At 41.1% G+C, this 26,116-nt stretch overlaps 1 protein-coding gene across 3 annotated transcripts; it reads left to right on the top strand.

Annotated features, from left to right (window-relative positions):
* Positions 1 to 6,482: 6,482 nt before the first annotated feature.
* hao1 (hydroxyacid oxidase (glycolate oxidase) 1) lies at positions 6,483 to 20,275 on the top strand. 3 transcript variants are annotated; one of them, XM_012962740.3, is made up of 8 exons: positions 6,483 to 6,696; positions 8,536 to 8,687; positions 10,832 to 11,087; positions 14,914 to 15,089; positions 15,857 to 15,948; positions 16,127 to 16,285; positions 16,376 to 16,445; positions 20,073 to 20,275. In XM_012962740.3, the coding sequence occupies exons 1-8, from the start codon at positions 6,560 to 6,562 to the stop codon at positions 20,138 to 20,140; spliced, it is 1,110 nt and encodes a 369-aa protein (XP_012818194.1). In that variant the 5' UTR covers positions 6,483 to 6,559; the 3' UTR covers positions 20,141 to 20,275.
* Positions 20,276 to 26,116: the final 5,841 nt, after the last annotated feature.

Below are 26,116 nucleotides of genomic sequence, written 5' to 3'. Positions count from 1 at the left end.
AGCAATTTAAAGGGGATGTGAGTGTTTCTGGCATGATCGGAAAAAAGACACGATCACCTTAAAACTGGGCACCCCTTTCTGATGCAATAATGGCCTGTGCTGCACCAAAGCAGTTGGCATCTAGGTGAAGTCCCACATGTTATCTCAGTACTTTCCTTAACTGGGAAAGGTTACCGGGATCAAAGCCCATGGGCCTCATAAGCCTGGTTAGTAAGGATTGAAGGAGAAAGCCACAAGGAAGGAATACGCTTCCCGATGCCAGATGTGTAGCATCCAATAACTTCTCACGTTTACAAGTTCTAATGAAGGCCATGTTATAGAAACAGAAGGAACACATGTATATAGACTATATTTAAAGGCATTTCCACATAGAATGACTGCTAAAAAGCAATTTGTGGGTTATTTATAATGGCAAGTTTGCACAATGCATCAGCTCTGCAAAAATCTTACTGGTTTGTGTTGGACTTTCTCTTTTTACTGCTCTTTTGTGTTTTATTGATGCTGGCTGTTTGAATAAATGACTCTACAAAGTCCATGCCTGTGTTTTGAGCATGTTTTAAAGGCTTAAATGGGCAAAAGTTGACTTATGATATTATGCAGACCATATTCTGAGACCCTAGCCATCAGGTGGCCCAAACGTGACTTATTGTATTATGGAGACAGTATTCTAAGACCCTAGCCATTAGGTGGCCCAAAACTTGACTTATGGTACAGTATTATGCAGACAGGACCAGGACCAGCAAGGACCAGGAAAGAAAGATAAGACGTTGAAAAATTACATTAAAAGGGGCATTTACCAAAGTGATAATTCCGAATGCTAAAATACGCCAGATAAAACCTGTCAAGATCATGTAGAAGTCAATGGCAGACGTCCCTTTTACAAATGGAGTATCTTTCTTTGCTTCGTGGTTTTAGAGGTTTTCAGGGGTTTTTTTACGCTGGCTTTTGTGCAACAGTATCAAAAAGTCTTCTTTTCCACAACTTTTTTTAATTCATACTTTTTCAGTTCAGATCTTTTGATAAATGACTAAATGATAAATTCTTTGTGGTCTCAAATATAAATCCGAAAAGAACAAGTCTTAGTAAGCCCCCCCCCCTCAATATGACAGAACTTTCTCGGTTGATCTGTTGTTTGCTTGGGTCCGGACCTCCAACAACCACATAGCATTTCTTGTTACAGGCTGGAAATAGACAGAAACATTCAAAATCATATAAATGATGAAGACCAACTGAAAAGCTGCGTAGAATAGGTCCATCATGGAGGCACTCCATATAAGGGGCCACATTTTCAACAAACAAAGAACCCTTTGGGGGGATTAGGGCAGAATGCATATTTGTTCTACAAGCTAGCCCTCTATATTCTTGGAATTTAAGCTGACTGACTGCTGCACCACTGTTTTCCCATGTGTTTAACCATCTTATGAGTTAAGGGGGGGGGCCCTAGGGAAAGGTTGGACCTCCAAGGGAGGCTTGAACTGACAACTGTCATTTGGGCAATTCCAGACAGGGAGATCCCCTGCACTTATTGTATGGGCTTGACACTAGTGTTCCAAGTGCCAGTTATTTGTGCTTTCTATAAGTTCTACGGATGGCGTTATAAATAAATCAAAAGCTAAATCATTTGGAATTACCTTGATGTTGGAAAGTTCCCATTTGTGCTGAGAAGGGGGAACCTAGAGTGCAGCGTCCTGTGCGTGTAACACGACCCTAATGTTCCGTCAGCTCCTTTAAACATCCCCAGTGTTAGTACAATAAAAGGCTTGTGCGCCGGGCTACCTGGTTTGTTTAGAAATTCTGCGAGGAAATGTGAAGTGAGGGATTAAAGTCCTTCAGATCGTGTTTTTTCGCTTTATAGACAGAAAATATATTCAAATCAAACTATTTTTCTTATAAAATGAAAGCGAGCAGGATAAGTAAGCGGTTTGAGAGATTATTATTGCTGCTTAATACGTGCCTCCTCCGGCACCCCCTTGCACAAGCCGGCAATTGGCAGGGGATGCCATTCCTTTAACCACAGCTGTGCGAATAGGAAGTTGACTGAAAGTTAAGGGTTCTACCAGCTAAATGCCGCCTCTGTTTACTGGCAGGGATGGATACATCGGCCAAAGGGGACAAACAAGCTGTTGCACAGTAAAAACATGCCTGTTTTTCTAATTAAAAGTACAGGTATGGGATCCAATATCCGGAAACCCATTATCGTGAAAGCTCTGAATTACGGGAAGGCCGTCTCCCGTAGTTCCGTTTTTTAATTAAATGATCCAAATTTTTAAAAATGATTTCCTTTTCTCTGGAATAAAAAAACAGGACCTTGTACTTGATCCCAACTAAGATATAATTAATCCTTATTGATGGAAAACAATCAAATTGGGTTTAATGAATGATTTTTTTGGTAGACTTACAACATGGTAATCCATATTATGGAAAGATCCCTTATCCAGAAAACCCCAGGTCCTGAGCATTCTAGATAACAGGTCCTGTTTTCTGTTTATTCTCCTTTATAAAGAAAAGTATAGGGGCATTTTTTTCCTACACACTTTAAAAAACTTGCACCCAATGGGTCGCATCAGCAGTCTGGATAGGATATACACACATATTGATAACTAAAAAATAACTTAAAGTGAACCTTCCCTATAACAGTATTTTGCTTCTATACAAAGGGTTCTGGCACTGCACTGGCTTAACCTCACTCACAGGAATCCCCCCCCACCCTGACTTTGATTGGTGCTCAGTTCTATCTGCCCCGCCTCCTGGACATACATCCACCCTCAAACCAGGAGGGGGTTACAAGAACTGGTACTCCTACTTACCCCATGCAAACAATCATTGTTCAGGTAGGTTTCTACTGGTATACAGTATATGGGATCTATGATGGGGAGCATAAAGGCCCCCAGGGTATGCTGGGAGATGTAGTCCTATACACAATTTACTGTATTTTGCCTAGGTGCTGCACTATTAAGGAATTAAGGGCAGCCCTTGTCATAAATGAAGTGCAGTTTAGTAATTGTGCCCCAGCCTGACAGCCCCCTGCCACCTGGTTCTCTGCTTATCTGTACAAATGGAGCTCTGTGCAGGAGCTGGGCACAACATGGGCATCAAAGCGCAGGCAGCTGGACTCCCTGTTCCCTGTCGCTCTGTGCTGTCCCCCTACTGAGCCACTGGCATTAGCACGCTGACAGCCGCCACCTTGGCAGAACACTCCAGCACAGCCAGATCTGGGCACTCTCTTCCCTGCTTAGGGAAAATGTCAGTCTCTTGTCCTTGTGGTATCCTTCACCTTCCAGAATGGCACAGAATTTCCTTACCATGCAGCACCAAATGGATCACTGTCTAGCGCTATAATATATACTGGTACTTTATATATAACAGTAATGAGAACAAATCTGGAGGCTGAGATTGAAGTAGCTGATGATATCTCTTGTAGTGTGCACCCTTCACTGAATGTGTATTTAAAGAGTTAACTGGCATCATTACAGCTCTGAGGGATAATAAAAACACAGGCAAAAATTAAACTTTGAGTGCCCATTAAGCACTGACCAAAGAGTGCGCCATACACATGTACATGGGCAGTTTGCTGCTTTGCCCCGACTGTATGTAGGGGGCCCCTGGGAAGCAGTTTGACAGGCAGTCCTGCAATCCCACTGGATCACAAATGCTTACGCTTTCTATTTGGAAATTGGTGGAACCAAGAGATTCAATAGATTCAATAGATGCAATTATTTTGTAATTTTACACCACATGGACACCCACAGAAAAAAATCGAAATAATCAGCACTGGGGGTCAGATAGCAAAAATCTTTCCTGTCATTGTGGGCAGAAAATGAAAGTATAGACTAGAGCATTGGACGTTTCTCTTATCTCTTCTAAGCAGTACACCATCACCAGACTTTCCTCTGCTCACTAACTTCATTTTCTGCTGACTGCAACCAGTTGCCAGAACAGTAGGTGGCACTGTGCATTCAAATTCATTGTATTAGCAGTGCAAAAAATGGTAATATCTTGAAAAAAAAAAAGTCTGTACATTACAAAAGTGCTCAGAAAAGCAATGATACATTAATCTGTTTGAAGAGTTTTCATTTATTTATTTTATTCCCTGATATTTGTATAGCACCAGCACATTTCAGCAGAGCTTTACAGAGATTATTCATCATTCAGGTCAGTCCCTGCCCCCGCGGAGCTTACAATCTAAAGTCCCTACCACAGATGCACCTATCACAGTAGGGACAGTTTTTTCAGGAGCCGATTAACATGCCTGTGTGTTTTTGGGGTGCGGGAGGAAACCAGAGTACCCAGAGGAATCCCATATACCAGTTTGGTGCACGTACTGGATCATTTATTATACAGGGTCCAACTTGTGAGTTACAGTACTACCTAGGGTGACTATATTGTGCCTCACTTTATATGTGGTGAGTATATGGAATCCCCCTTTATAACATGAAATGCCACCTGTGGTCAGTTTCTGGGGTACCTGCATATCTAACCTGCAGCCCTCCATCTGTTGTTGTACAGCAGGGTGACCAGATCCCTTGAAAATTCAGGGACACATCTAATAAATGCATGTTGCAGGGCTGATTGTATTTACATTTCATTTCAATTGGTTCAACCCTGCAACATGCATTTATTAAACTTATTAGAGTCCTTGAATTTTCATGTGATCTGGTCACCCTATTATGACATCTGCTCACATGGATTTATCTGCCCTATCAGCTTTGTATTGTGACACTCCAGTCATCTGTAATTCACTCCAGCAGGGTAATGTAATTACCAAGAGCAAAGTTCCAGCCAATTAGGTCCTAGCTTTAAAACTAAAAAAAAAAAAAAATGCTACCTACTTATTAGTTGCTATGGGTAACTAGAGCTGGAATAAGCATTGCACCTGTTGTATTACAGTGTATATTACAGATGACTGGAGTGTTGCAACAAAACAAGGCACGCTGTATAAATAGGGGTGCCAACTGGCTGGTATTTCACTGGCCTATCTGGTAAAACAGCTGCCAAGGCCGGGGCCGGTATTACACATTTACAGTCAATATAGTTGCCAGTAAATTTGTAATAACCCACAGATTAGCCACTGGCCCACCCCCGATCCTCCCCCAGACCACCCCAATCTGCCCAGATCTTACCTTATATCTTCCTGAATGCGTTCTATAACCCTCTCTCCAGCAGTCGCAACAACAACATCACTCCGCCCATTTTACGTTATCACTCCGCTCATTTTATGTTATCGGACGATCGGTAGTAGAATTAAGTCTGAAGTAACTGGGCTTTATGAATTTTCTTGAAAAAGTTTCACCACTCATCCCAGTGGCTTCTTCAGTTCACCTGAGTGGTAGGGTAATTCGACTACATACTGTATATCATGACCTGGATGAATGAGACTCTTCATAGTTACAAGTTGGTGCTTTATAAAAATGGAATAATAATAGTCCCATCCGTACACCAATCAAATCCATTACCCACCTGGTTATCTCATTCCTGGCTCTAGTTTTACTATTTCACCAGTAGATGGCGCTGTGGCACTTTTCCACTCTATGCAACCCAAGCAATACATTTCCCTCAGAAGTTTTGCTGGTAATATATGAATTAAACATGAAGGAAATGTTACGGCAATTATTTTTATTTTTTTCAGTTTCTGACAACAAATATGATGTGTTCGGCCTGCATGTTTATTTTATTTTTATAAATATAGAAGCATGTCAGGCTCTGGCTGAAGCATTTCATGGCCTATGGCTGATGTTTGAGTTCTAAACTGAAATATTAGCCTTTCTTGGATTCCATTTATTTCTGTGGGTTCGTGACACCTCTGCACTGCGGGCCGTGTTGTATTACTTCTAACACTTGCTGCAATTTGCCAACATGACATTCCCAGTCATCACGCTGGCCTTGCGTATATGGGGGGGGGGAACCTTTATTACAAATAGTGATTCTATTCATTGCCATGAGCACAGCTCAGATATTTGTTTATCCAGGAAGCATGTCGGAGCATTACAAGGAAAAAACAAATAATTATACAAATGTGAAGGCCAAAGTGGATGCGCACATTCTGTGATACCATTTAGCAATTGGCACACATTATTTTTTTCTAATTTACAAGATATTAGCACTTTTACAACTTGAAATATTGTGGTGAAACGGGACAGATTCACTCATCACTAGTAAGCTTGTCTACTGAAAGATCCACCGCCTGACTAAAATGGAACATTTTGATTTTGTTGATGGTGGGCTCCTAGTCCTGATGCACCCTGGGCAAACACTTATTTTACCTTTTTGTTTTATTAATGTGCCCCTGATTGGCTTAGCAAGACCCAGGGAGTGGATTTCCACTTGCTTAATGAGGGCTGTAGATGTTCTGGTCCAATAGAGAAATAGAAAGTCCAGTGTTATGTACCAGAGAAAGTCCAGTATCAGGCAGATTCCAGATTACACATTGATGGGATGACAAACATGCCCTCGTTATAAAGGTAAATAGCCCATCAATTATTTACTGCTGTACAACATTGGCCTACAAAACTCCTCAGCGACCAGGCTTAGTGGACTGAGACACAGAAAGCCCTTTCTGGCAATGTCTCCCAAGCCCATCACCGTGGATGACTATGAGGAGTATGCCAGGCGCTCCCTAAGGAAATCCGTGTATGATTATTATCGGTCAGGAGCAGAGGATCAGCAGACGCTAGCGGACAATGTAGCGGCATTTTCAAGGTGAGATAAAGAGAACTGGGCTTTTCAATCAGTTTTCCATTCAACATAGAGTCACTTCTTGGTTATTATTTATGGGAAAATCAGTCTCCAGTGGGTGAGTTCATTTACTGAATCTGAATATATAGTTTGTGGAACCAGCTCACAGGCGTTCTCAGCACCCCATACAAATGATACCGTTTAAATAAATAAATGATTGAGTTTCTGCTCAGGCCCCTATTGACCCAAAGCAGTGGCAGAAAGATGGAGTTGGAGCAATACAGTGCACTGCCCCATATCTAAGGCCTAAGATTAGAACCTATTTAAGTTAAAATTACAGGGGGCAAGAGGGGACAGGACAAGAATGTAGGGTTTGTGATAGGTCGGATTGTGGCTTGTGGATTGGAGGGTAGCTGGGTTATATAGTGGGTCTTTAGGGTGTAACTAGGTGTGCCAGGTTGGAGTATTGAATGGAGCGGCACCATATGCCTTTCCAGCCATGCCCACAACCCACACAAAACCCAACTCTTTTAAAATACTGCCCACTTTCCAGGAGTCTGTGCCCCTCCATTTCCTCCACCTGGCAGATATCTGGACTGTTCCCCCATGTTTAGGGTTGCCACCCTGCCTAGCCTGTAAATCACCAGCCAGGGGTAGGGGCCAGTATTGCAAATTTACCAGCAGTCAGGGAGCTGCTATCTTGCTCCCTTCCCACTGTTCTGCTGATTGGCTGCTGGGAGGAGGGATATCACTCCAACAAACATGCCCTCGTTATAAAGGTAAATAGCCCATCAGTTATTTACTGCTGTACAACATTGGCCTACAAAACTCCCCGGCGACCAGGCTCAGTGGACTGAGACACAGAAAGCCCTGCCTGGCAATGACTCCCAAGCCCATCACCGTGGATGACTATGAAGCATATGCCAGGCGCTCCCTAAGGAAATCAGTGTATGATTATTATCGGTCAGGAGCAGAGGATCAGCAAACGCTAGCGGACAATGTAGCGGCATTTTCAAGGTGAGATAAAGACAACTGAGCTTTTCAATCAATTTTCCATTATTCAACATAGAGTCACTTCTTGGTTATTATTTATGGGAAAAATAAATAAAGTGTAAAGTAAAGTGTGACTGAAGTTTATCAGAGCACAAATCACATGGCTGTGGCACCCTGGGAAATGAAGAATATGGCTAGCCCCATGTGAAATTTCAAAATTAAATATAAAAAAATCTGTTTGCGCTTTTAAAAAACGAATTTCAGTGCAGGATTCTGCTGGAGAAGCTCTATTAATTGATGTGTCTTGAAAATAACATGTTTTCCCATGACAGTATTCTTTTAAAAGCAAACATCATGTTGGTTGCTGTGGGTTAGTAGACCTGGTGAAAAAACTTTCATTGCATCAACCCATTGTATTTGAGTGATAGCATTGTAAGCCCACTTAACGGAGCCCTCCTCCCCAGAAGATTAGTTCACCACCTACTGGGCCTTATACAATGGGGTCTCAATTTAAAAAAAAATCCAACTAGATTCCATTCTTGAGTCTGCTCCCAATCTGCCCCAGCCACACATCATTTTACCCAACATGCCCACCATCATTCCAAGCACTGGCTACACCCCCCACGAGTCCACTTAATTTGTGGCCCTCGAATCAGACCTCCTGGGGTCCCCCTTTGCCACAGGACCCCTGGCTGAATTCCCCTATGTGTCCCTTTGATGGTACTACCATCATGGTAGCCCAGACTATACAAGTCATAACTTTTCTCCTACATTGTGGAATTGATTCCAGCCACTTCCCACTGGGGAGAATTGGAATATCCTCTGTTACATTCATTTTCTACTTCTTTTTTATTGCTTGTTTGTTTTCAGATATCGATTATACCCTCGTGTGTTAAGGGATGTCTCTGCCACTGACCTATCAACAACGATATTAGGGCAGAAAATAAGCATGCCCATATGCGTAGGGTCGACCGCCATGCAGCGCATGGCTCACCCTGATGGAGAGACGGCCACGGCAAGAGGTACTCGGATATCTACATACATAGGATTTTTTAATATTTATATATTTTTAAATGTATTTATTGTATTTTATATAGCTTTGTTGAGGTGTCAGTGGTGTCCAAATTATCATTGTACTGGTCCAATTATCTAATATATATGAGGTTTTTGGGTTGGATAAAAAAAATGTCTATACAAGCGCTGAGCAGGCTGGGAATTACAGAAATCCCTTGGGCTTCTAGCTGGACATATGAGCAGCTCTATTTTTTCATATTTTCTCTGTATTTCATGTATATTCCATGTATTTTGCTTCACATCATTTAAAGGTAAAGCTTATTGTATACTCTATTATATGGAATTTTTGGGGAAATTTTTTTTTACAGATAAGGGGTTTAGTCCAAACGTAAATCACCAAAAGGCAAAGGTACACAGAGTATTTTGCCTTCCACATGTTTTATATGCCCAAATATATTAGGCCAATACACCTGAAATCACCCACCCTTTAAGAATCACCTAAGCAGCATTTGTCAGAAGATTTTTGAAGGGGACAATTGAGGATTATTTCAGCTGTTTTGAGCTAGTAAAAATGTCAATGGCAAAACATCCAAAATTGACTTGTATATCATTGCCCCAAACACCACGTGGCACAAGGGTTTTTCTCTGCTGATCAATCTGCCTCCTTCTGCCCCAGCATCACCAGCCTTTCAGTGCTGAAACCTGCCCCATCTGTGCTCTAAGGCCAATGCCGTCCCTCTTAAGGTAGCCATACACTGTAAGATCCGCTCGTTTGGCGATATCACCAAGGAGCCGATCTTCTCCCGATATGCTCACCTACAGGTGGGCCCTAGGACCAAATGATCAAATTAAAAAAGGGGTCATAGGTGCCCTCGGTTCATGGACCGGGGACTGAGCCGATGCGGTCCCCGATCCAACGGAAAAATCAAACCTGCCCGATCGAGATCTGGACAATTTCAGGCCTGCTGTTCGTGCCCATACACGGGCAGATAAGCTGTCGAATCGGTCTAAAGGACCAATATCTGCAGCTAAAAATCAGCCCATATATGGCCACCTTTAGGTTTGGAATTTTAGCTGTTATGTGGTTGCTAGGGTCCAATTACCTTAGCAACCAGCGACTTGCTAAGGTAGGGTTGCAATGAGAGACTGGAATATAAATAGGAGAGGTTCTGAATAGAAAGATAAGTAATAAAAATTAACAATAACAATAAAATTGTAGCCTCATAGAGCAATAGGTTTTTGTCTGGCGGGGCCGGTGACCCCCATTGAAAGCTGGATAGAGTCTGAAGAAAACAAATAATTTAGATGCAGTAATGAAGACCAAATAAAAAGTTGCATAGAATTAGCCATTTGTAGCATGGTGAATTTTCTATTGATTTTATAATGATTTACAGTATATATATCTGCTTTGAAATATTCAAATCTTAGGTTTGAGTCAAGTAAATGCAGCAGATTTTGGGACAGCTATTGTCCAGTGTTCAAGATACAATGTCTTTGTTCTATGTATATTGCTGGGTAAACAGTAAACACAGGTATTGTTATCCAGCAAATATCCTTGGAATAAACAAAAAGACAGCAGATAGACAATACATTCTATGTAAAACCTATTAGAGCAACAAATAGGCCTGCTACAAAGTTAGTAAATTGTTTAGGTCTTTTGTTCTAAACAATATAGATTGTGCCGAATTGATGCAGAACTGGCTATGATTGTGACTATAATAATACAAAGATAAGTAAATCTATTTGATTCTATTATTACTTGTGTGTGTGTTATTGCTCACTAACAGTTTATCATAAGGTTTTATCATTGATCCTGCATATGTATTCATATTTGTTGCTAATATCAATAATACAAATTATTAATATTAATTCACCTCCTTTATTACACTATTCTACAGCATAGTAAAAGTTAACTTAAAGGTGAACCACCCCTTTTAAGCACAGTGATGTTGGGGCAGAAGGAAGCAATGGGCTGTGTTTGGCAGCACTGTATTCATGAGGGGAGTGACGGGGGAGTCACATAGGTGGCCACACTACAGCATGGACAATAGTTGATACCTATTCCCTCGTTCAACTGTATATTGTAGTTATAATGATTTGTTACAAAGGAAATAAATGCAGTTTTTATATGTTTTTTGTTAATCCCTATCAGCTTGCAGGGCTGTTGGCACTGGCATGATGCTGAGCTCGTGGGCTACCTCATCCATAGAGGAAGTGGCCGAGGCTGCCCCCGACTCCCTGCGCTGGATGCAGCTGTATATATACAAGGACCGGAACCTGACAAAGTCTCTTGTGCAGAGAGCTGAGAGATCAGGCTACAAAGCCATCTTCTTAACAGTGGACACCCCTTACCTAGGGAGACGCCTTGCTGATGTGCGCAACAAGTTCCAACTTCCCCCACATTTAAGGTACAGTGCCCTGCAACTCAATACATTAAACTGAAATACTTGCTTTTTCATGAACAAAATCTGACAAATCTTTTCTTTTTCTTCATCTCAATTAATTTGTTAATGTATAAAACAACCACCTACACAATGTCACCTAGGAAATGCCCAGTGGAAAGTGGTTGGTGATTGCATTTTATAGGCCTAGAAGTACTGCCCTCGTGTTTCTCATAGCATATACAGGAAGATGCCATAGAGGCATGGCTGGCTGGGTATTGCACTAGTACTAAACACAATTCAGCTGGAAGATTTTGTATATGTACTCTATGGGGCTGATTTACTTACCCACGAACGGGTCGAATGGAGTCCGATTGCGTTTTTTTCGTAATGATCGGTACTTTGCGAAACTTACGCGAAAAGTTGCGCATTTTTCGTAGCGTTAAGTTTTAACGCTACGAAAAATGCGCAACTTTTCGCGTAAGTTTTAACGCTACGAAAAATGCGCAACTTTTTACGCAACTTTCGTAATGGATACGAAAAACTCGCGTTTTTACGCAAAAATCGTATTGGATCCGAAAAATTCGTACAGAATCCGAAAAAATACGCAAAACATACGAAAAAGTCGCAAAATGTTCGTTTTCAAGTCGGAACTTTTCCAATTCGGGTCGGATTCGTGGGTTAGTAAATCAGCCCCTATATGTAGCTCAGGGGACACTGTGATAATACATGAATTTATTTACCAAATGCTTAGTAAACCACAACAAAAAGTATAGCGATGTGAATCAACCTGTGACAATAGGAATATTGATAATAGGGCTTGATAATAGATAATAGGGCTCATGGCAGTGCGCAAAGTGCAAAAAATGGAAGCATACTGGCATGTTTTTGCACACTTTCTACCTGACCTGCACTTTGCTAAATGGCAACAGATCTTTGTCCAAAACTCACATAGCCATCCACACTTCCAACTCCCCAACTTGCACATCATTCCATAAGTTAGGGAGTAGGGGCGGGAGCAGGCTGCCTTTGGCTCACCAATATCCAATTCACCACTAGGTGGAGCACAGCCAGACCCCACATAAGCATTTTTCTTGGGGTCATAGTAAATGACCCCTAATTAGCTCATTAAAAGTTGGGTGAACTTGAAGAGAACCAAATCCACATCCCCCCTGTCACTTACAGACTTAAAAGAACTTGTGTTACCCTGAACTTTACCTAAAACATGAATACACCAATAAAAAGCCTTTTTTTGTTGTAAATATCGGGCAAGTAGTGAAGTTGAAAGTACGTGTAACACACATGCAAAACTCCAAGCCATAGAATGTTTCAGAGAGCAGAAAATGAAGATTAATGCTTGTTTTGCCCAGCTCCAGTCACAGAAATAGCAGCATCTTTCCATCCATTATCAGCTGCGGTTCCGGATGTGCTGCAGCCCTGTGTTTTTATATAGGTGTCCCTTCAGGATGCTTTTAGTTAGAACCACAGTAGTGGAAATAAAGTAAATTAAACTGTAAATTAAGCTTTCAAGCAAAAGTCCTTTGAAGTGGTTTGTTTTGCCAGTGTTATGGTTGCAAATGACTGCACGCAGGTGGCGCGGAGACCACCACATGACAGGGAGCATGTCTTCCCTAGGAAAAAAATGTCATTATCACTCCCTTAATGTGCAGGTGGTCTGTGATGGAAGGATGAAAATCCTCCAAGCGAGCCCCCTACTCTCCAGGCAGCCTTCACAGCAGCCACATCCTCCAGCAGCCTGACCCCTGCAAGGAATGTGAGCCTGGCTGACTGCATGATGGATGGATATAGTAACAAGAAAGTAAAGCTGCTGATGGGGTGTACTTCTCTCTAACGGAAGGGGGATCGGCAGTTGTTAAAGTGAGCTATGTCACACAGGAACCTTCCAAGCACCTTCTCAGAACCGTCTATAACTTTATACCTTTGCAACAGTGTCGCCCCGGGAGATGTGAGTTACAGCGAATAGTAACTCCTCAAAGCATCCATTGTGTAGGTTATACATTATACACATTCTAGTGTCTGACCCAATTTACCATCCCGTGGCTTGCCCTGTGCTATTGCAACCACCTGCCATTCTACGTGTATTTCTCTGAAAAACCACTGTTTTTTAAATAGGAAACAATTTTGAAAATAGCATAAAATTGGCACTTTACACAGTCACACAGTGCACAAAGGTAAAGGCAAAGCTTCATAGTAACTGTCACTGCTTTAAGAAGGCAACACCGGTATGGGACCTTCTGTCCAGAATGCTAGGGACCTGGGGTTTCTTTCCATAATTTGGATCTCCATACCTTCACTCTACTTAAAAAAAATCATTTAAATGTTAATTACACCCAATAGGATTGTTTTGCCTCCTATAGGGATTAATGATATCTGAGAATCAAATACAAGGTACTGTTTTATTATTACAGAAAAAAAGGAAATACTTTTGAAAATTTTTATGTATTTGATTAAAATAGAGTCCATGGGAGATGGCCTTCCTGTAATTCAGAACTGTCTGGATAAAAGGTTTCCAGATAACAGATCCCATACCTGCAACATATACAGTCTATAACTCCCCTCCCTATTACACACACTAATCGCTGTTCTTACTAGCTCACACTTCCGTAATGCTACCAGCATTGTCTACTTTTTGTATGCACTTCTGGTATTCATTTTTAATCACATATATAAACAGTTGGACTGGCCCACCATTCTGACTCTGTTCTGACACTGTATATAAAGGCTAGAATATACCTATAACATTGATTCTGATTACCTGGCAGAAGGTAGGCAGGAGGAAAGGATAGAGTGACCCTCTAATACAGCTCCTATAGAGCTTGAGCTTCGTGTATTTTCTGGTTGGTCCTTGTATTCCCATTATATTAAGGACCAAGTAGTCTATGTTTTTTTCAAGGTAGGTTTTGCACCACCTTTCAGGGGCTGTGTGAGGACTGGAGCAAATGGGGTGGAAAGAGAAAAAAGGCCACAGCTAGAAGGATGAATGGCATAAAAAAGAGGCCTTGGTGTAGAGTAACTAGATACGAAGGACTCCAAATGCCAAATACTGTTCTAAAGCCAGCCATACATGCACCGATATTATCGTATGAAATGACCAATGGTCGCACGAAAGATCGTTATTGCTACGTGTATGGCCACCTTTAGTCTCCTTCCTCGTCTCCCAAAATCACCTTTAGGTTGATAATCCCTGCGCATCTATCTACTTTTATTCCTGTACATTTAGTTGCAGTTTGCACTGTTAATACTGCAGTTTCCTTGAATGGGAAATGTTATATTCTGTGTTCCAGTGGCCTAGAAGATGTCTACAGGCCCCATGCAATCACACCCCTGGGAAGTAGGTAGATTAAAAGAAGACATGAGAATGGTGGAACCTTGTTCTAAATTCCTTGTTACATCCCAGCACCTACTTAGTTCAACTGTAGTAGGGGTTGCCAACAGACAAGCCTACAGGATAGAGACAGAGTAGAAGCTATACTCCCCTGATACTACATGTTTTGGAAGCCTATAACCCACAAGTTACACTGAGCTGACTCTCTAGTAGGTCACAGTCACATGAGCGGGCATTAGTTGAATCTCTTGCATCTCTCTAGGGGCTTTTTGTGGTTCTGGTTTCCTCAGCCAATAGAAGAAGATAAAGAGTTACCATGTAACATTATCCCGACAAACAAAAACTGTGCTAATCACCCTGACTGTATCTCTGGCACATCTAACAACTAACTCAGTCAACTGTATTTCCACTGTGTAATGAACAAAATCCATCATGTCTGACATAACACAATTAGCTGTTTTGAGCCAATCCTTTATACTCCTGTCTGTGTCAATGTTATTATTGTAGGATGAAAAACTTTGATACTGAAGAGCTAGCATTTTCCTCCAAGCAGGGCTACGGGGAGGATAGTGGATTAGCTGTTTACGTAGCCCAGGCAATAGACCCTTCCATCAACTGGAATGATATTGAATGGCTCAGGGGAATAACATCACTGCCTATAATTGTTAAAGGCATAGTGCGAGGTAAGAGAAAAAATGGCGCAATTTGTCTCATTTGTTGCATTTAGTGTCTTTATTAGAGAATGCTATGCATATGCAATTACACAGAGTGTTTGGAAGACATTTTTCAGCAGTTTTCATAGGTTTTTATTTTATTTAAACAAGAGAGGTGCATATAGACCAAGAAGAAAGGGGGCAGGGAAGATGCCAGGTGAGCTACATTCGGGGACATACAACACTTTTCCAGGGCCCAGGTTTTGTTGAACTGAGCAGCACAACCCTGCCATAAGATAGTTGTCTATGGAGCATTATACTTGGGCTGTTGGGCCAATCTCCGATGAGTGGCCCAGTTATAGAGATCGTTTTTAAAACTGAGCAGTAACCCATAACAACCAGTATATGTCTCTGAGTGGTCAACTACAGTTACACTAGTTAAAGCAAAAGTATTGTAACTGTAAGTGTGCTTCCCCCTACTATTTTCATCAAGTACTGCTTTGCTATCCATGTGTGCCTTCAAATTAGATCTTCTTTCTTGGCCAATAATTCCACCAATCCATTATTTACATGTAGACCAATCTAATTATATTGGGTTTCACCACCCAAGTACCTGGCCTTATTGCTCAATGGGCCTAACAGCCAGGTCATTTGTGAATGTCAGCCCAATCTACCTTAGGACAGGCCAATGACCTCAAACACACCATGACTGTCAGGGGAAAGTCAAATAATTCAAAACAAATCAAGAAAAATAGAAAAAGATCATTTACAATTGTCCTTTTATGTTTTCTGATCAGCTGATGATGCTAAAGAAGCAGTAAAACGTGGTGTAAGTGCCATTCTAGTATCTAACCATGGAGCACGGCAATTAGATGGAGTTCCAGCGACAGTAAGTCCTAAATGGTTATTAAATTAAATAAGATAAATAGGACTTGGCATTATGTTTGTTGTTTTATAGGATTTGTATATTTATGCTGTACTGTATGCTGAATGTATCAGGCACAGCAGCTATTGGCCCTATAGCAATAATAATATCATCCTTAGTGGTTCTTTATGTCCCTCTGTAGATTGATGTCCTACAGGAAATAACTGAAGCAGTAGATGGAAAAGTAGAAGTCTATTTGGATGGTGGAATAAGGAAAGGAACAGATGTCCTGAAAGCATTAGCCCTTGGTGCCAGAGCAGTTTTTGTAGGACGACCAGCCCTTTGGGGCTTGGCATATCAGGTATAAGCACTGAACTTTATGTAAAGAATACATGGTGAAATAATATGATTCTTACATTAAGTTTGTACTGTGTCATCTACCAATACCCAGGGAGAAGAAGGAGTCAAAGATGTTCTTAACATACTGATGGAAGAATTTAGACTGGCCATGTCTCTCGCAGGTGAGCACATGACTTATCATAGACAATCAAGTACTTGGGCTGACGACCAAACTCAACCAATCCAGTTGTTTCACCCTTCGTTTAACCCTACAACTTAGTCCAGTCCCCCATTAATGCTGGTGATTGGACAGGGATTCCGGGTTTCTAATTGATTTATGCCATGTTGGGTGATGTGGCAAGATCAAAGGCCTTGCATGGATGTTTTCATTCCCCAAATATATTTTTGTATATATATTTTATATTTGGGGCGATTTAATAAAGCCACCTTCTCAAGTGCCCAAAGTCCCCAACTCCCCCCACTGACTTTTAGTGAAATTGCCTGCCATAGAGTCATGTAAAATAATCTGGCAAATGAAATATTCCTTAACAACTACAATTTATAAATATGACAGGTTTTTATCCCAGAAGCATGCAGAGAGCCCTGAATGCTATATAATCTCTATTATTAAAACCATTGTATACAAAATTGCTAATATTTCACCTGCTATGCTAATGTGAGCCCTACCGCACTGCTGGAACTTGAATGGCAGTTTTATTTACAGACTTAAACTGTAAAATATATAGGTTATTAAAAAGCAATGAAAAGCATAAACTACACACCAAAACTTCATTAAAAATGGCTTTGTATGGCTAATGCTATGTGCCCGTGACACCTTTCCCAGTACAACCAAGCACAGTACAAATGATGACTGACATGATAAAGAAAAAGAAATATAATTTATAAAAGACACGTATAATTAGAGTGAATGTGAGTTTCCAAAGTATTTATCACCATGGCAACCAAATTCTTTGAAGTACTTCTGAAATATTTGCTTAATCTCTTCAAAGACGTGACTGCTAATAAACTCGCATGTACAGGTGTTTAATTAACCCGCAGATCTTTTATGAGTTCTTGAAACAGGCATTAACACTAAGCTACATTTCCTTAATGAAAAATTAAATTGAAAAACTCACTGCTCTCTGTCAATGTGGTTTCTGCATTGCAGTTAAGAGGGTTACGCCAGCTGGAGGCGCTATTTTCCTTTCCAAGTCTCTCCCAGTTATAATAAATAAATAAATAGTAATAAAGCTCAGGCATTTGCAGTGATAACTGAATATCACTTCATTTTCACTTTGTATTTTCTCTTTGGGAAATAAAGAGATGGATGTAAATCTATATCCCTCTTGCTTTGCTTGCCCCTAGCGTCTGTGAGAGTGCTACTGTAGAGACCTGAGGAATACCCACAAAGTGTTTGGGTAGAAAGCTTCCTATTCACCAACTGGGTGGGCAGTTTGCGGGTACCCTACCAGGGTATCCAGTTCAGCTGCGGATCTTATTCCTTCCACCCGGCTGTGATGTTCAGGTTGTTTTTTCCCTTTACCTGGTTGATCAGCCTCCAGAGTGATGTCACTTTCAGTTCAGAGTGATGTCACTTCCAGTCCAGAGTGATGTCACTTCTAGTCCAGTGTGATGTCACTTTTGACCTTGTGGGTCCCCAGGTGGGACGTGGGTCCCGGTTGTGCTGCACTCGGTGCTACTATTTTTGCAGTTTCAGGCATTAATAAGCTTCTGTTTTGCTAACGTAGGGTGGCTTCTTCCTTCTTAGCTTGCAGTGCCCTCCTGTACTACAGTAATACTAGTATAGTAAGTTAGTGGGGGCCTGGGGTCTCACCGGGCATGGTTTGATGGCTCTAGAGGCACAAGCAAATGAATATAGTCAGGAGCTGATGGCTCCAGGTGTATAACGTGTGGGGACAACCTCTTATGCTACAGGGACACGTGGTGTTTCCTCTTCTGGCTTTTTTCTGGAGGCAGAGAAACCCCAGTGCACAGTACAAGACTGGGGACCCTTGGGCCCATCACCCACTAGCCAGCTGACCCACATCATCACCAACTGGTTTACTGCTATACCCCCCCCCAACACCATTCTGCTGACATCCTCCTCGTGCCCTCCCATGCTTTCAAACCTTCCACTCCCATGCCAACATTTGTGGTGGGACTGGGATTTCTCCCAGTACCCTGGTGGGCCAATCCAAACCTGCCAGTGCACACCCAATGCTGCCTCCTGGCATTAACTATACATGTGGAACATATGGAGTCGATTTTGAGCCATAAACACTGCATTTCCACCAAGAACTCTCCTCCATGTGAGTGGTGCAGATACAAGTGCAGTGATCATCAGGAGGCAGTTTGGGGCAGGCATTGGCAATTCATTGGCCAGCAGAGGATCCATTATGCGTGCCCTTATTTTTTTCATGGCTGAATCCACAATTTTGAGATTTGACCGAATCATGAAATGAAAGATTCAGCCGAATCCCAAACTGAATCCAAACCCTAATTTGCATATGCAGATTCGGGCAAGGAAGGTTTAAAGAGAACTACACACCGCACCCAGGGTAAAACATTTCCAACTTCCTATTCCATTTGGCCAATTGCTTGGATTCGGCAAATCCGAATCCTGCCAAATCCGGAACCAGATCCTGGATTGGTGCTTCCTTAATGTTTAGTGGCCTATCTTGGGATAAAGCACCATTTCTTTTTTTTTTTTTAATAATTACTTTCTCTTGAATGGAAAATGCTGTTTGTTTGCTAACGTCTCTGACCCTACCCTAGAAAGCAGAAAACAGACTGATAGAGTGGCTAGATATTTATATTTTGTATTTATTTCTAAGGTAAACACTTTACCTTGACATTATACAGTTGTTATTTGCTGCTGAGGGAGATGGCATGAGATTCTGCAGCTCTCACACCTATGGTTAATGTAAATGCAAAGGACTGGCCCATGTGTTGGTCTGTCTCTAGGGATGACATAGGATAGCGAGACAGGGCCATTGTAATAGTGGGGACTGGGGTAAAATAGGCAACGTGGGCCTCCATAGAGTAGAACTGCCTAAAGGTCCCCATACACGGGCCGACTATAGCTGCCAATATCGGTCCCTTGGACCGATTCGGCAGCTAATCGGCCCGTGTATGGGGAGAGCAGAGCGGCCTGGCCGACCGATATCTGGCCTGAAATTGGCCAGATCTTGATTGGCCAGGTTAGAAAATCGGGTCGGATCGGGGACCGCATCAGCTTGTTGATGCGGTCCCCGATCCGACTGCCCCATTGCCGCCCACATAATCCCAGGGCCAAACGATCGAATTATTTTTTTTTTACCTAAATGCTCCCCGATATCGCCCACCCGTAGGTGGGGATATCGGGGGAAGATCTGCTCGCTTGGCGACATTGCCAAGCGAGCGGATCTGCTCGTGTATGGCCACCTTAACTGCCAGTTGTTGGTAAGGCACAAATACCACAAAGCAATAACTGGGGCAACTTTGAAATAAAGTTGTGCTGTTGCCAGGTCTGGACTGGGTTGTAAAATAGGCCCTGGCATATCAAGTACACAGAGGTCAAGACAGCCCCCCACCAGCCCAATAAATAGAGACTGTCTATGGCATCTTATAGTAGCTCCTCTGGCATTTGCCAGAATAAACAAATTGCCAGCCAGGCCTGGCTGTTGCCAAATTATACCTGCCATCCTCCCACAGTTGTTGCCTGTAACTCCTACATACAGTTAATACACAACATAAAATTAGATATTGTGACCCCATTTTTCATACATTGTGATGCAACTGAACTAGTGTTTCCTTCTATTTTCTTCCAGGCTGCTGTTCCGTGAGTGAAATAGACAAGTCCCTGGTACGGAAAAGTCATTTTTCCTCTAGACTTTAGCCAGCTTAACGGGTGGAAAGTGGCATTTATTTGATTTGCGATGTGTTCATTATTTCTGAAGCCTGTTCCAAGATGTATTTTTATGTCTGATGTTCTGTATTCTAATAAAGTTGTCACCTGGCTTTCAAACTGAAACATGGGGTAAAATGGGTTTTATTATACCACAACGAATATTTATATGAGGCAAGTGAAAGTTCCAAACAATGTAAATGTTATTCATGGAATGTTTTATGGCTCTTAAACCTTCATACAAGATTTATTGCCACTTGGGAGATGTAAGTTTAAGCAGATGGGAAAGGTTTCTCTTCTTGCCCTTTTGCCATATTGATATAAGCATTTCTACAAGTACCCAATGCCTAAATTGGTAATGTATGTATAGTATTGCGAATGACTTGCATGCACGTCTTGCCACTTAAATGCCCTCTAAAGCAGGAGTTCGTGGGTGCATATTCTTATAGATGTCCCTTACCCAGTCTGTTAGCTCAACCAGAACATGGATTTATTAACAACCTCAACCCACCTCACCCTTATTAGCCCATAGCAGCTAATAAGATGTTTGCTTTTAAACAGGTGACCAGTAAATTCTACCTGCTGATTGGTTGCTCTTGGTTACTGCTCCTGGGCAAACTTAGGGGCAAGTTTACTAAGATTGGAGATAAATTTCACCGGTGATGTTGCCCATAGCAACCAGTCAGATCTTTGCTCTTGATTTCTAATTTGTAGGTGACAGTTCAAATCTAATTGCTGATTGGTTGCTATGGTTAATATCACTAGTGAATACTGTCATGCATGACACTGTATTCAGTTCTCTCCAAATGGGTCTGTGTATGCCCCCATTGCAATTCAGTTGGGTGGCCAAATAAGCAAAAGCTCTACTCTTTCTTGACCTTTCTGAGAAAAGCATCATTCTATTTCTAGTCAGCAAGGCAACTGAGAAGTTAGCAACATCATTAGATTCATTATACAGGTATAGGACCCGTTATCCAGAATGCCTGGGACCAAGGGTATTCCGGATAGGGGGTCTTTCCGTAATTTGGATCTCCATACCTTAAGTCTACTAAAAAAATCAATAAAACATCAATAAAACATTGAACATTAAACCCAATAGGACTGTTTTGCATCCAATAAGGATTAATTATATCTTAGTTGGAATCAATTACGAGGTTCTGTTTTATTATTACAGAGAAAAAGGAAATCAGTTTAAAAATTCTGAATTGTTTGATTAAAATGGAGTCTATGGGAGACAGGCTTTCCGTAATTCGGAGCTTTCTGGATAACGGGTTTCCGGATAAGGGATCCCATACCTGTACTTCTCAACTTTCACATAATCACAGGCAACAACTTTTACAATCAAATCCTAAGTACTTAAAGGGCTAGTTCACCTTTAAGTTAACATTTAAGATGTTATAGAATGGTCAATTCTTCAACTTTTCAATTGGTCTTTTTTTTTGTATAGTTTTTTATTTATTTGCATTCTTGTTCTGACTCTTTCCAGCTTCCAAATGGGGTTCAGATACCCCGGCACCAAAAAAGATTACTCTGTGAGCTACAATTTGATAGTTATTGTTACTTATTATTACTTATTTTTCTATTCAGGCCCTCCTCTATTCATATTCCAGTCTCTCATTCAAACCACTGCCTGGTTGATAGGGTAATTTTGACCCTAGCAACCAGATATGTGCTGAAATTCCAAACTGGAGAGCTGAACAAGAAGCTAAATAATGTCATAACCACAAATATTAAAAAGTGAAGACCAATTGCAAACTGTGTCAGGATTTCACTCTCTACATCATACTAAAAGCTAATTTTGAGGTGTTCAACCTCTTTAAAGGCCCAGCATTCTCACACTGGCTAATTTTTACATATAATGTGGTCATTTCTACCCAAACTGCATAGTTATTAATCCATGTATGGGCTTCCACCAACCCATTTGTTTAGATTAAAAAACTCTATGGTGATCATACTAGAACAAAAAAATGCCATTTAATGACCCCCGTTAATAAAGTGATCACATAACGATCCAGCTGCTCAGTCTCTGGCTTGCTATGGCTAGTCTGTGTCAGGCCACATAGGTCTATACGTTACTACCTGATCTGTGGTCGGGCCAGATTTAGGTTAAAAAGAACAGACACTTTAAGTCCATCAGTTTGAATACATGAATTCAAGTACAACAAAAAGGTAATTACTTTTAAAAAGCCAGAGAAACACCTCTGTTCTACAAGCGGAACAGCAGAGTTGTAGTAAATGCAAGAATCATTAGCACATGAGTAAACCCACCAACCATGCCAGCTAATCATAGAAAGGCTTTTTATAAGCTTTAAACAACGCAGACTAAATGAACCCCCTTTGGCCCCAGAATGGTAATTCCCTTGGAAGTGAAGAGTAAATGCCAATGTCCCATCTTAAAGCCCTAACATAGCACAGCCTCTGGCACTGTGAAGAATGCGGCAGATTAAATAAGGAAACTCTTCTATGTAAGAAAGCTGGAATCGCTCTGCTTTCATTGGCATCTGTCAAGGACTCAAATCAAAGAGTGGATGCATGCAAAATGCTAAGTATGAAGTCATGATTGTGCAGCGAGACTCAATGTAAGGATATCTGTTATAAAGCTGCGTTTGAAGTGAAACCCTGGCTCTCAGTGTATTGAAACCCATTATAAATAGCCTCTTCATTACGGCAACCACAGAAGCTGGCTCCCTGTTAAGTACTGGAGTGGGGTTGGGAAAGAGTTGAAAGTTCTTATGTTACAATATGTCAAAGCTTTACATTCTGTATGAGGTGTTCACTAAATATGGTAGCCTGCTTTCTCCTTATGGCCTTTCGGAATATTCATGCATTTGTACGTGAAATAAAAATATGTTTCTTATGGATTCTGTTTTGATCTGCAATTAAGGGGAAATATACCCTCTTTATAAATAGGGCCTACTTTTACTGTATTCATTAACCAAATGTTCCATAAAGACATCATTAAAGGGTTGCCTTCATTATATTTCCATTTGAATTTTTCATAAGCTTTAATTGTGTTGATATTTTACTTTCTTCTATGTTCCTTCCATGACCATATGCATGGGTAGAATTGGCCAGTGGTGAGTCAGATTGTCTTATACTGTAGGTAACAGTTAATTTGGATTGGGTATATTACAGGTCCCACCAAGTGCTAGGGCATGTGTACTTTCAGGTTGGGAATAGGACAAAAGGAAATTTGTAGCATGACATACTGTATATATTAAGAATCCATAGCATAAAGCAAGACAGAACTGCTGTGTGCCAGAAAAAACATTATATGTCTGGCTAGGATAAAGGTGAATCTGTAGTGGAGGCAATTAGCTCTGACTTGCCTATGAAAATTCAAAAGATAAAGGTTCTCTATCTCGTACCGGATTCCATATAATGCTCAAACTCCAGATGGTCCCATCATTCTAGACCCAAATTGTATCAAGAAATAAAAGCTATGGAGGGAGTAACACCAAATGCAGTGCTTTGCTTCTTATACACTGTATATTGGTCTCTTGGGTCACATGAACCTTTTCTCAAATGTGTGAAAAGGGGTCCCTGTGCCCTGAATTAGGTTGTGAGCAATATAAGCAACAAAGCTCTGTGTTTGGTTTTGCTCCCTCCGTACCTTTTCTTTCTTGCCTATGAATATATCAGTGTGGTCACTCTCTTTGTTGGCTCTCCCAGCTGACTAGCATGATGGTCTATAGGTGCTTTGACCTTACTCAGAAGAAGGGACAAATAACAAAGCATTAGATACCCAGTGTTACTGCTGTGCTACTAAACCAAGCAGCAAAAGGAACAATGTGGGAAGCAAGCATTTAATGGTGCAGACTGGATAGGGAGTCTTTAACAGTTAACAATGTTTTTCTTTAGCTCACTTATACACATATTGATGGCAAACTGTTCATTTGAATGTGTAGCTCTCCTTCAATTTCAGAAATAAAATAATATGGGCGCTAGAGAGTAGTGCTGGGCTGTGATAAATGACTGCCAATGATCCCACGATCTGTAGAACAAACAGAAAAGACACTTGCAGAGCAGACTTGCCGGAGATCAGAGGCCTGCCATGGGAATCAAGCCCTACTTCACCCATAAAATGTTATAGCTATCTGTGGAACTTCTACTCTTTGTTTAATTTCATTTTGCAGCCAATAAGAAAAAAGTAGCAGGAGGTGGCATCTGGCAGCAATCACTTTTACTGGTTCTAGCATTGCTGTTCTATTGGAGAAATCCTTCTATTTCATCCAGAAATCAATCAGTTCCCTGTATATGCATGGATTTTATGTATCTAAACCCATCAAAGGGGGACTATTAAGTTTTTAGCATTTGCTTCTACTAGTATCTTCCCCTACTAGTCCCTACTAGTTTTTTAAGAAAAATTAAATCTAATTTTTGTTATAATTCTTAGAGAAAAGTGAGCTACCTTTACCAGATAGTTTAGCTGCTGCAGAACATTTCTTTTTACCCAACTTATTGTACTGTGATTGCCCTGCCATCAGGTTCTAAGCCTAATGCAGGCAGACCTCAGCAGGTTGGTTCACATTTGGGGACATTGTCACTGTGGTCATTTAACCATTTGCCTTTAGTTAGAGGCTTCAGCCTGAATATACTATACAAACCTAATGTATTGCTCCATCCCAAGATAGTAAACTTTGAAGACACAGTCATTAGACCTATATCACAGCCTGACCTCAACGCTTTAAGAAACTTGCCTATCTGCCATTAGCACCCTTGTTGGAGCTGCCACCTTTACTCACAAACCATTTGGACTTTGAATGACATAAACAAGTCAGAAATACACTGGATCAATATCGCACATTTACATTTCCTGGTCATGACAAAACATTGAGGTTGAACCACTAGAGCTTCCAAAGAAGTGTATGGTGAGATGACCCAGCCTAAACATCAAATAGCTTGAGTTTTGGGGGAATGCTGATTTGCTATCATACAGTACATATTACTACAAGGCAACATGAGGGACAATTAAGATGACATTTTGGGGTAAGATTTAGTTGCTGTCCAAGATATTGCTGGAACAATGATAGATAAAGGTAACTGGGTCCATTGTGGTCCATTGGTAGTATGGGAGCCTTGGGCACAAAGAGCTATTAAAACCACTGAAATGCATGCATGAAAAGCCCACAGCAATAGTTTCATGTAAGGTAAGAATAACCTTTGGTACAGTTAGGGTGAGATAGCTGGTGGGGGGAGGTTTGTTTCTTTTTTTACTTCATAAACCTTTAGTCATCTATGCATGTCATTTGGCTTTAAGATTTTGGCTCAGGAATCAGAAACATAGAATATGATGACAGATAAAGGAAAGCAGGCCCTTTATGCAGCCCTGACTGTATTCAGTACCTCTGTGTTCTAGTTGGCTCTTATAACAGCCTAATGTTCCCTCATATGCCTTAGTGTATCATGCTTGGGAGTGCTCACTCGTGTTAACAATGAAGAACCATCTATGTAAACTATGATGAAATACAGTATGAAGGCCTTATAGAAGTAAAGGATAATAATATTAAGCTTGATGATGAGCTTTAGAAAGGTTACATTTCCTTCTTGTTTATTTACACCAAACCTAGTCTTCAAACTTCTTATCTATTATATTGTGTCCTGGTTCGTACATTGCTTCTTACTCTCTCTCTTCTTCCGGTTATGACATCCCAGTAATTCCTGCAACTATGCTTACACTTATTTTTTGTCTTTGAGGGCTCAATTCACAGAGGAATCATTCAACATCTCTTTTAACATTCAACCTTCTGCATATGAGAGCTCTAGCAAGTCTAAATTCTCAAAGGTAACTTTGTACACATGCAAAATTGCCACCTTCTGGTATATGGTAAATCTTTGGAGACACATTTATTTTAAAAGGCAGCCTCCTGACATTTTCCCAAGCTGGTATCTGTTATTGCAGATCCTGGTTAAACCTTCTACTGAATTGCCCAAGTATTTATCCTTTTTCCTGCATACACATTTTTG

The sequence above is a fragment of the Xenopus tropicalis genome, chromosome 5 (assembly GCF_000004195.4).
Source record: "Xenopus tropicalis strain Nigerian chromosome 5, UCB_Xtro_10.0, whole genome shotgun sequence".
NCBI lineage: Eukaryota > Metazoa > Chordata > Amphibia > Anura > Pipidae > Xenopus > Xenopus tropicalis.
Note: the sequence above shows the minus strand (reverse complement) of the source record. Positions and strands in the feature narration are given on the sequence as shown.

Bases quoted from the DNA above. Each gene is read 5' to 3' on its own strand.
- hao1 (XM_012962740.3), top strand. From the start codon at position 6,560: ATGTCTCCCAAGCCCATCACCGTGGATGACTATGAGGAGTATGCCAGG. The intron at 11,088-14,913 runs GTACAGTGCCCT...TTATTATTGTAG, and splicing joins CAACTTCCCCCACATTTAAG to GATGAAAAACTTTGATACTG. The intron at 16,446-20,072 runs GTGAGCACATGA...ATTTTCTTCCAG, and splicing joins ACTGGCCATGTCTCTCGCAG to GCTGCTGTTCCGTGAGTGAA.